The 12597-nt window shown below is 36.1% G+C and overlaps 1 protein-coding gene across 2 annotated transcripts in view; it reads left to right on the top strand.

Annotated features, from left to right (window-relative positions):
- LOC124392867 (venom phosphodiesterase CdcPDE) overlaps positions 1-12597 on the top strand; it is a 55250-nt gene that overhangs the window by 14950 nt on the left and 27703 nt on the right. For both annotated transcript variants that reach the window (XM_046860122.1, XM_046860123.1), the window contains exons 4-12: positions 1135-1263; positions 1537-1662; positions 2169-2229; positions 3776-3873; positions 4006-4085; positions 5708-5827; positions 9185-9294; positions 9467-9532; positions 11016-11088. In XM_046860122.1, the coding sequence (XP_046716078.1) occupies positions 1135-1263; positions 1537-1662; positions 2169-2229; positions 3776-3873; positions 4006-4085; positions 5708-5827; positions 9185-9294; positions 9467-9532; positions 11016-11088 (863 nt within the window). The remainder of the gene's footprint in view (positions 1-1134; positions 1264-1536; positions 1663-2168; positions 2230-3775; positions 3874-4005; positions 4086-5707; positions 5828-9184; positions 9295-9466; positions 9533-11015; positions 11089-12597) is intronic.

The following is a 12597-nucleotide window of genomic DNA, read 5'->3' on the forward strand; positions in this document are numbered from 1 at the left end:
GGTTTGGCTTTCCACTCGCAACCTACTTTTCTAAGCCGTGAGCAAGAAGCTCGCCCCTCATTTTATGGGTCCATTCCCAATTTCCAAAGTCATAAACCCCATGGAAGTATGTCTTAATCTCACCAAAATCCTATGCATCTATGTCTGTCTTCCATCTCACATCTGTCCAGGCATGCTGTGCGGCCTCTTCTGTCCTGCTTTTGGGTGCTTCCTTCCAGCCAATCTAATAATTGTAAATAAATGTAAATATACTTGATTATGGAAGTGCATTGCATTCACAAAAAGAAAAAAAATCACAGAAAGGATCTCATAATTATGACTTGGTATCTCATAATTATGAAATCCTGATCTAATAATTATGACTTACTTACTCATAATATATATATATATATATATATATATATATATATATATATATATATATATATATATATACATAATTTGTAAATAAATCATTTAAATCATCAGGACACCAAAAATAACTCTCCAGTTCATCCCTGAGCAGTTCAATAGGAATTAGGTGCCGTGACTGGGCAGGTCATTTCATAATAGATAGATATCACTCTGTTTGCTCTTTTAAATAATGCTGTAAATAGACTGTTTGCTCTTTTAAATGATGCTTACAGAGCTTGGACACTGTCTTGTTGTATGGTGAAATTGGTTACACTTATCATTATATTGAAATATGGAACGGTAACCATGTTAATTCTTTCACTTTTCAGAATAAATCTCCAGCCTTCCCTACTCTAAAACAATTGCAAACCGCTAAGTTTCCACCTCTATGTTTGACTGTGGGGCTCAGACTGATAACATCATCTCTCCTGTTCTCCATCTTACATAAGTCCAATTCTGAGTGCTTGGGTGTTTTAGCCACTATTAACTGCTAGTTATTGATGCTTACAGTTCTTCTTATTTATAACTATTGTAACGATTTATAACTAGATACCTATAGAGAATCTCTAATATTAAACATTATTACTACTTTTGATTACACATATTTCACTACTACAAAACATTTGAACTACTTGTTTCTTCATGCTTAGCTGATACCAGCAAGATTGCTGATGATATCATGGTATGTTTTTTTTTTTTTGAATTTCCTTATCTATCTTTTCTATCCCCTAACCCTCTCAGTGCCGGATACATGTCGGAGCCGCTGTTATGAGCCATATGATTATGAGTCTCTGGGCTGTCGATGTGATGAGCAATGTGTGAAAAGTAACACCTGCTGTTATGATTTTGCGGAGATCTGCCTCCAGCCCGGTATGTCATTTGTACATATTTGACTATGGGAACAAAAATGTACCATAGGGCAAGTCAGTACACAATCTTTAAAATTCTTTGTAACAACATGCAATATGCAAAAATTATTTCAGTGATTTTATCATTATAATCCATTCAATGATTAATTCTCAAAGGCTTCCATACTGTCAAACTATATATTATACAGTAACAGGTGGTGGTTAGAATTTGTGTACTGTTCTTATATTAAATGTGTGTGTGTGTGTGTGTGTGTGTGTGTGTGTGTGTGTGTGGTTGAGAGCTGGGAGTGCACTCCGATGCGTTGTGGGGAAAAACGTGTCTCTGGTAGTAAGTGTCATTGCTCTGCAGACTGTGTGAGCTCTGGAGACTGCTGTACGAACTATGGCATTGTTTGCAATGGTGAGCACACACACACACACACACACACACACACACACACACACACACACACAAACAAAAACACTCACATATGATAAACAAATGATAAAGCATGGACAACACTGTTTTTGATCCTGGTGCACGTGCTGGACAGAAACACACCTGCTATCTCATAACTCAGTACACAGTTCTATCAGTCTCTTATTTGTCTACACCCACACTTACCCTTGATGATGACGACACTTATTATTATTAGGGGGCCAAGCACCAAAGGGTCATGAGCATTTACATTAACATTTACATTAATATAATAAATTCTTCTTTTTCTTATTATTATTAGGTGCAAATTCAATAAGTGCATAGAAAATAAACCTAATTATTTAATCAATTGTGTTTATTTTTTTCATTCATTTATTTATTTATTTATTTATTTATTTATTTATTTATTTATTTATTTATCTCTTTATTTATTTCAGTCATACTATCATTTATTTATACAACTATTTTTGTTATTTTATTTCCCCAAGGAATGACACCATGGGTGCAGGATCAGTGTGTGGACATCACCAGCCCCAAGTGTCCCGCCAAGTAAAGTCTTCCTACATCCTTCAAAGATCATCCTTTTTAACCACTACTCTGATCAAACAATACTTTTAATTCCGAGTGCATAGACCTGTAGGTTGTCTGGTTCCTTTTAAGGTTTCTTCCTCATGCCCTCATTCTTAGGGAGTTTTTCCTTTGCACTGGTCACCACTGGTTCGATCAATAAGGATAAACGTAAAGCTTATAAGGAAACAAACTTCTAGGCAATAAACATATACATTTCAACTTTCTAATTTTTTAACTCTATAAAGGTGCATTGGGACAATGTCCATTGTTAAAAGCGCTATACGAATAAAATTGAATTGAATTGTATAGAGGAGTATGCTCATACGGTGAGGGAAGACATGCAGGGAGTTGGGTTGAAAGAGGCAGATGTAGAGGACAGGGTGGGGTATGGAGACGGATGATCCGCTGTGGCGAGAAGGCAAAAGAAGAAGAAGAATTAGAGAAGTATGCTCATAAAAAAAAAAATAATAATAATAATAAATATAAAAATGAAAAAACGGTAAAATATAAAGGAAGCACACGTATGTCACTATGTAGATACAGGTTTCTTAAGCTTACATTTTGTATTAAATATACTGTATAAGCACTTGGGATGTGCATCTCCGTAACTCAGGCTGATGCGATTTACATCTCGATGCATAGCAAACAATACAATACATATAACATTTACATTTCCTTTTGTGGGATTTAGCAGATGCCTTTGTCCAAAACGACATACAAAAGTGCTTTAGTCTTTTATCAATAAATATATATACACTGGTACTGGTATTTATTTTGTATTTAAAGCAGTAATAACGATGCAGTATGATCCGATTTCAATTTGATTCAACACAATACGATTCAATGGAAAGAATATGATGCTTTGCAATACAAAATGGCACATATAGTTCACTTTTATTTCTTTGGTTCAGACAGACAGTTTATTTAAGTGCCTTCAGACTTCTAACGCATGGCCCTTTCACAAACAGTTGTACATTAAAAAAAAAAACATTAAATAAGACCATACGTTCTTTTCCTGTCTCCAGGAAGATGCAGCTCTACTTCTGCCATGTTAATCTGTATTCTATGTAACTCTCAGGACACTCCCTCAGTGTTTAGCAAGGAGAAATCAATCTATATATAAAATACTGGTCACAAATTATTGTTCACTTTCTGAATTATAAAAGTATAGATCACCTAATAATTATATATAAATCTTTTTTTTTTAAACTGATAAAAAAAGATGCATCACGATACAAATGCTTGTTGTATCCAATGCACACTTTTTTTAAATCAGTGAATCTTACCATCCCTAATGCACAATATATAGTGTGTTTTCTGTCTATCAGTCATCACACTGGTTTACTTGCTACTGAATATTATTATGTGAAAAAATTTTTTCATGAATATAAAAAAAAAAGCCCAAAACATGTGGTTGTATGAGTATTAGTGCATCAACACATCACTTACTGGAATCCTGCCCCCTTGATTCTATTTATCCCATTCCAAATTTTACTATAGCTCATTCTTGCTCTCTTTGGTTCAGTTTCAAGAAGCAGCCGCTGCTACTCGTTTCTCTCGATGGACTAAGAGCGGAGTATCAAGAAACATGGCACTCCTTGATTCCAGTCTTGGACAAGCTACGTGAGTCCTTACACTGACCAAGTGTAGGAAGAGAAATAAGTCGTTGACTCATGCAATACTACACATCGACTAACCTCATTGTGCTATGAATTGTGGGTTTTTTTGTTTTTGTTTGATTGTTTATCCTTTTAGAAAGATGTGGGACATCCTCTGCATTCATGCAGCCTGTATTTCCAAGTAAAACCTTCCCCAACCACTATTCCATTGTTACGGTTAGTAGAATGTGCGTTATTGTCTCGGTGTTCCTAGAAAATCCTTTTACAAATAATACTAGATGAAATATTTGGCAGGAAAAATAACATTAGAGATTTCCATCTAAATCCACTGCCTTTGACATTTGGTAAAAAAAATAGCTTATAGAACAGAACAGAACAAAAACTTTACTGTAAGGGTAATCAGTGAGCATTACCAGTAACGTCCAACAAGCATCTGTGGGAGTGTGGTCCCATGTAGCATTTTGATTAATGCTTCAATGAATCAAAGGCTTTTATCGATATCACAATGACGCAATTTGTTATGGAATAACTAAGACTTACTCATTCCAATTCATTATTTTTCTGTCTCAAAATCTTGAGAGCCTAAGAGGAGTTAGTGTAGCGTTCACAATGGTGGGATTAGGAGCATTCCTTGATTTAGGCCTGAGGATATCAGGGGTAGTAACTTAAAGCAGCTTAAAGCTTAAGGTTGGTAGGAAGATACACCATGTAGACCTCAGGGTAGAAGGATTAAACACTTGTACTATCCAGGGTGGCAGCAGAAGCACCTTATAGGCCTAACTGTGGCAGAAAGAGGTTATTTGAAGACCTGAGAATGGAAGGAATAAATATGTATGTATGATTCAGGGTGGCAGCAGAAGCAGCCATAATGTTAAAGGAGTAGCATATTGTGGTCCTCACAGTGCCAGGCTTGAACCTTGTAGGCATTAAATTGTAAGATTGTGGGTGGCAGCAGGACCAACATATAGAGCGCAGGGTAGCAGAAAAAGTTGCTTTGTAGATGAAAGGAATAAGAGCTTGTAAGTTTCAGGGTGGCAGCAGCTTAAATACCTGTTGGCACATTATAGATTGTGGGTGGCAGCAAGAGCAGCTTATAGAGCCCAGAGTGGCAGAAAACGGTACTAAGGGTGGCAGAGAAAGGTACTAAGACCTTCGAATGTAAGAGGTGGTGCATGTTGAAGAATTACCTTATAAATCTTATCATGGTTGATGACACCAAATGTGTTGGTTTGAATATTTAATAAATTGCTGTCAGCAGAAGCAGCTTATAGTCCTAAGGGTGGCAGGAGACATTACAATGTAGATATCACAATAGCAGAATTAAGAGCTTATTGTTATACAATTAAGAGGCAGGAGCTTAACAGATTCAGGGTGGCAGCTGTAGCACTTATAAAGCACAGTGTCACAGAACAAGGTGCCTGGTAGACCCCAGAAAGGATTCAGGGGGCAGCAGAAACTGCTTAAAGACCTTAGGGTTGCAAGAGTAGCATATTGTAGGCCGTATAATGACAGAATTCAGAAGCTTGTAAGCTTCAGCTTAGCAGAAATATTATCTTCATCAATCTAGGGTGGCAGCAATAGCAGCCAATTAGGCTTATTGTGCCCAGACGAGGTACTTTGTGGACCTTAAAATGGCAGGAGTACAAACTTGTAGACCTCAGGATGTGCCGGGTAATGCTTGTAGGATCCAGAAGCAGCTTAAAGACCTCATGGCGGCAGATTATAAATCAGGAAATGGCATGAATAGAAGCTTTCACAATTTGAGGTGGAAGGGGCTTACCATATGTAGCTGTGGCTATAATGTTGCTAAGTTACAATGTTTTTTTTTTTTTTTGTAGGGCCTGTACTCAGAATCACATGGTTTAGTGGATAACAACATGTATGACCCTGAATTTAATGCCTCATTTAGTCTGTCTAATACAGAGAAGGACAAGCCTCGATGGTACCTGGGAGAACCGGTAATCATCACACACCTACAGGACTTTTTGCTAACACTTGACTTGAACCCTGCATCATGAGACAGACATGACACAGTACAGACTGATAGAGCAGTGTTACCATTATGTAGGTCATATAAAATCCACTACAAACCTACATACTTAACAAATACCATTTTATTGTATGATTTGTGAAATGTGAACTAAAGAGATGTGGGAAATGAGAGTCTTTGACCTCGATACAGTGGAAAAGATGAATGAATCAGAACACAAGCCAAACTATACTCCAATGGATTTTGGATGATAGGAATGAGATAGAGCAGAACATGTTTGGCTTCTTTTGGCTCAAATCTGGAAAACTCTGACGCAAATGCTAGACATGTTATATTCCCTCAGGAGCAGAACCTGTATTTTATCAAAAAGAAAAAAAAAAGATGATGCATGCAAGACCATGATGCACTACCCATTAATAAAGAATAACTGCCAATTTTGTACTCAAACGTAACAATCTATGTCTTCAAAACTTCTGCCTCCTGTGCAGTGGTGGACAGTAATTAAATAAATGTAATTTACTTTTAAATTTTAAGTGTTTCTATTTGGAGAGACTTTTACTTTAGTGTCACTACATTTCAAAGTCAAATCTCGTACTTTTTAACCCAACTACATTTTGTGAAATCAATCGATTCTTTTTATTTATGAGCACATAAAAACGTAACTGGTCAAACACGCAGCAATCCACCAATCAGGGTCGAGCACACTTTCTGTTTTGAACTTGTTTTGATTGGCGCTCGGTGTATCTACTTATCACCAACATACAGTTACACTATTACTCCAGTAAAAGTGCTCCCTTTAAACTTTCAAGTACAAAAGTATTTGCTTGTGAATGTATTTTAGTATCCAAAGTACTATAATTATGTCTCTAATGGTAAAATGATCATAAGACTTTTTGCCTAATAAACTCAGTTTATGTGAAAAGACTTTAATGTTACTCTTAAAACACTGATCTATTAATAGAATAATATTAATGAGTCAAACACTGATTGTTAGCCAGTTCTGTTATCATGAGACCAAAACAAAAAAAAAGTCTGGAGTTTCTTCCATCATTTATTCCTCGTATTCCTAAATGTTCTGCTAAACTCTATTTTACCTCAAATATATGGTTTGTTTTCTTCATTCACCACTGCTCCCGGGTCAATACAACTTACTATACATTTACATTTTCAGCATATGGCAAAAACGCTTATCCAGAGTGACTTACAACTGAGCAGCTGCTGGGTATTGAGCTTGTGACCTTCTGAACCAATAGCTACCACCTCTCCTATGTCTTTGTTACAATGCCTATAATACCATAGGGGAATTGTAGCTCAGTAGCTCAGACAATGAGTCATGAGTTCAAATAACCCTAACAAATCAATCAAATTTCAGAACCACCAAGATCCTGCTTCAGATGCCCTGAGCAAGACCCATACCATTATGTCGCCCTTAAGCCGCTGTGGATAAGGGCATCTTTCCCATAATAAAAAGGTTAAGCTTTTATAGCAAATTGTAAGTTTAATAATGACCATTTTTAAGCTGAAGTGGAAAGAGTACTTCAATATTCCACTTACTTTAATAGAATTTGACACAAGTACCGTAATTTCCGGACTATAAAGCACACCCATATATAAGCCGCACCCGTTGAATTTTACAAATATTTTTTTTTTTAACATAAATAAGCCGCACTAATGTCTACACTAATGAACTTTACACAGGCTTTAACGAAAGACACGTTACACACGGTGTAACGGGTGAAATATGTTGCGCTTCCTTTAGGAGCATAGCGGTATTTTGGGAATAGCATGCCACTGCATTTTTTTCCGCTATTACTGCATGTGTGGAGACTGAGGATTATGTCCTTATTATTTTCTGATGCTCATTTCTAAGTTTCTTTGACTAACCCTTAACACTGTTGCCAAGAAAAATAAAAAAGCACGAGTTTTGGAAACCTGTCTGTGCTTATATGGTTTCTGCTGCAACTGGAGTTAGCGAGTTCTCCCTTCACCCAGACTCAACGCGCTACAACGGCTTGTATCTAAACAGTAGCCTACCAAGAAAGTCATTGTTCGCTGTCTTCCTCCTTCCTTTCACAACTATTTCTCTCTGGAGTTTATCTTTTGGCATCGTCGTGTGTTTTAAAAAAAATTTTTCTCCTGATGCCGTGCAGCTCAGAACACAGGTGAGGTGCGGTTTTTCGTTTCCGTTCGGAAATTTCATTGGTCTAATGTTATGAGGATCAGTTTTTTGGATTGAAGTTTGTGAAACCAGGAAAAACCCAGGAAAAATCCATAAATTAGCCGCTTCGTTGTTTAAGCCGCGGGGTTCAAAACGTAAGAAAAAAGTAGCGGCTTATAGTCTGAAAAATACGGTACATGTAAAGTCAGCGGTCTAAAAATCTATTCAACTTAAAAAAAAAAAGTGCTCTTTGAAATTGTACCCAGTGAAAAATTGTCTGAGTTACTTTTTTTTTAACAAGGGGGTGTGGGGTGGGGGATTCTTTTGCAGTTCAAAAAGGACAAGGAGATATAAATCTTAAACTAAACTTTCTTTCGGCTTCTCCCTTTAGGGGTGTACAGAGCGGATCCTCCGCATGTTTGATTTGGCACATGTTTTTACGCTGGATGCCCTTCCTAACGCAACCCCTCCCCGTTTATCCGGGCTTGGGAACGGCACTAAGAGTGGCTGGGGAGATATAAATCTCAAACTAATTGTTTTTATACAAAGGAACACCTTTACAAATTAAAGTGCAATATACACACACACACCCAAAAAAAACCAGTCTATGACTCGAACCTAATGTAATTTATGCACTCTTGTGTTATAATGTCATTTATAATAATGAGAGAAATCGGCAGGTTTAGATTTCAGGCAGTGAACTCACTCATTGAACAACTTTCGATTCAAAGGCATTTCGCTTGCAGCTTATTTTGTCTTGTCCATTTCCATCTTTCTTTCTTGTGAGTTTAACGTTTGTTCTCCGCCCATCAATCAGTTCAGTAATTTTCGGGGCATGTTTTTTTTTTTTTTTATAATTTTTTTTTACTGAGTAACGGATATGAACTTAAAATGTAGTTAAGTGCAATACTTCAAAAAAAACATACAGCAAAAGTAAAATGACTTTGAAAATTAAAACTACCCCAAAAACTACTCAGTTACAGAAACATGAGTAAATGTAATTTGTTATTTTCCACCTCTGGGTTTAAGGAAGCTGTATATGGTAATGCATTGCATCACAGTATATGAACCGTACATTATATAATGAATGGTGCTTTACTACATCTCACTGTATGTATAATTACAGTGTATATGAAATATATTTTTGTCCCACCTTATCTCTCTCAGATCTGGCTCACGGTGATGGATCAGGGTCTACGAGCTGGAACCTACTTCTGGCCAGGATCAGATGTGAAAATAAATGGAACGTTCCCAAATATCTATGAGAAATACAATGGGTAGAGTACACACTGTATATATCATATACGATCTAAAACATACAGTATATGTAATACACCAAACCATGTTTATTTCTATTTATATTGGAGGAATGGCAATGTCAACTTATTGTTTAAGCTGATCTTTGTGTGTGTGTGTGTGTGTGTGTGTGTGTGTGTGTATGTGCTACAGATCAGTCCCCTTTGAACAGCGAGTATTCAGCGTACTGAAGTGGTTGCAGTTGCCGGATGACGAGCGGTAAATTATTATAATGAAGATATTTAGATCATTTAATCAGAACACTTGATAAAAAAACACCATCAAACTGTAGGTTTGACTAAAAGGGTTTTGGAACCTTGTGGGATATTAGATGGACCACGCATGTAGGATGTTTTGGAGACAAGGTGAGGGTGAGATTGAGATGGTTTGGACATGTGCAGAGGGGGGACATGGAGTATATCAGTAGGAGAATGCTGAGGATGGAGACACCAGGAAGGAGGAAAAGAAGCATAAAACCTTAAACTGGCTCTTTTGGTGTTATTGTTTTTTTTTTACATTTGTGTTTATTGTTCTATGCTTCAGGGTAAAACATTTACATGTTTGCATAATCCATAATAATGTGTTGATTGATATATAAAGGACAATGATGTGATGAAGAGAACGGGGAGGAGGATGGCAATGATGATGATGATGATGCTGATGATGACGCTTAGAAGGAGGTGGAGGAAAGGAGAATGATGATGATGATGATAAGAAGGAGGACGAGCAGAAGAATAGTGATGGTAATGATAGTGGTGAGGAGAAGGAGGATGATGAGGATGACATGGAGGATGATGATCATAATGAGAAGGAGGAGGAGAATGGTGATAAAGAGGAGGAGGAGGAGGAGGAGAACAGGGTAGAGAATCGCAAAAAGAGTGATGATGATGATGATGATGATGGTGATGATGATGGTGATGGTGATAATTCTGAGAAGGAGCTGGTGAAAAGAACGATAAAGAAGAATGTTGATGATGATGAGGAGAATAATGAGGATGATGAGCAGAAGACTGGTGATGTTAATGATGATAGTGGTAAGGAAAAGGTGGAGGATGGTGATGATGATGATGATGATCATCATCATCACTATCCTCCACCTCATCCTAATTATCCTCCTCATAATTATCATCATCACCATCCTCCACCTCATCCTAATTATCCTCCTTTTCCTCCTATAATGAGAAAGAGGAGGAGAATGGCAAGGAGGAGGAAGAGGAGAAGGAGAACAGGGTAGAGAATAGCAGTCAGGGTGATGTTGATGATGATAATGATAAGGAGGGTGGTGATGATGATGATGATGATTGAGTTGATGATGAGAAGAAGGATGATGAGAAGGAGGATAGTGATGATGGTGATGGAGTGAAGGATGATAACAAAGAGGAAAATAATTAAGATGTTAAAGATAGTGATGAGGAAAAAGAGGATGATGGTGATGATAATGAGGAGGAGGAGAAGGATGATGATGATGAGGAGGAGAAGGAGAATTATTTGAGGAGAAGAAAGGGTTTAATAAGGAAGAGAATGGTGGTGAAGATGCTGACAATGAGGAGCAGGAGGAGGAGAATGATGTTAAAGAGAAGAAAGAAGATGATGATGAAAAAGATGATGATGATGAACAAAACTGCTTGTGTTTTGAAGGTTTGAGTGGGTCATTTAATCGCTTCAAGTAATTAAAGCAATAAACTTTTTTTTTTCATCACAGTCCTGATTTTTTCACTTTGTATTTGGAGGAGCCGGATAAATCAGGACACAAGTTCGGACCTGTCAGTGGAGGGGTGAGAAGGACACACACACACACACACACACACACACACACACACACACACACACACACATTTAGGTTACAATATTAGGTTAGATTTTAAGATCAGAACAACAGAAAATATTACAAGACTTCCTGAAAAGTACATTACATTAATACAAATATAAAAGCAGCACAAAGCGTTTTACTGTGACTGAAAGTGACTGGAAAAAATCACAACAGAATATATACAGAGAAAAAACTTGACAAATGTGGCTCATAAAAACTTGTGTAGAACGTAAAAATCCTTAAGAATGATTTAATAGGAATAGGTATAAATGCATTGATAGCCATATGTACATGTATAATAATAAAAATGCAGTAAGTTCGCATGCAATTTAAATATTAATAAATATATTCCACTCATTTTACAATTTCTGATCACTAGATGCCGGGATTGTGCACTAATTAGTAGAACGCTCTAAACTGAATACACTGAGGTTTTTTCTATAGCACACCTATATCCTGTGGCTACAAACTGTCGCGATTGCCATGTCTGCGTGGCCTTTTTCTTATAAAAGCCCGAACACCCTGTGTTAAATTTTTTATAGCCCAATAAAGACTAGGCGTTGTTACTGTGTGTGTGATTGTGTGTTTAATTACATTAGTCATAGTGTAAAGTTCAGATTTTTGTATGCACCAGAATTTTAACAGTATTGTATTTCAGTCTCTCACACAAAATATATTCTTAACTAATATTATAAAATGTTAATATATTAAATTAATTTATATATATATATATATATATATATATATATATATATATATATATATATATATATATATAATTAATTTAACTAAAATGCAATACAAGAATTATTAATAAATTATTGTATAATGAAATTATTCATTAATGGATACTTTTTGATGTATTTATTTAGATTATATTATTAGCGAATAAATAACAAAAATATTATGAATTATAATTATTCAAATAAAGACTGCGGATGAAGACTGTCTTTGACCAAACACACATATAAATGTACAGATTTTCTACTTTATTTCAGTTGAAAAATCCTCCCAGCATGAATAACAGCTCACACACTCTGCATCAGTAAAAAAAAAAAGAATATTGTGAATAAATGTGTTGTATTAAAGCTTTAAAATTTCGTCTCTTTTATATTTATTTAATTATATATAAAAAAAAAAAAATGGTGAAACAGAAATTTGCGTCATCGTGTTATTAATGTGTTCAATGAGTAAACAAAAAAGTGTTAAATAAACTGAATATGTTTTATATTTTAGATTGTTTAACATAGCTCCAACTCATAGCATTCTCCTATCAGGTTCATGAGGTAGTCGTTTTGAATAGTATTCAGTTCACAGGTGGGCATTTTCAAAAGTTCATTTGTGATATTTCTTGCGTTTTTAATGTTCTTTAGACCATCAGTCAAAAGCCCTATTAGTGCTATTATAACCCCGGTACAAATCCACATTATAGCAGGAAACACTCAGTTAAGTAAAGAGAAAAGACAGTCCGCTT

Source organism: Silurus meridionalis, chromosome 10 (genome assembly GCF_014805685.1).
Source record: "Silurus meridionalis isolate SWU-2019-XX chromosome 10, ASM1480568v1, whole genome shotgun sequence".
NCBI classification, from domain to species: Eukaryota; Metazoa; Chordata; class Actinopteri; order Siluriformes; family Siluridae; genus Silurus; species Silurus meridionalis.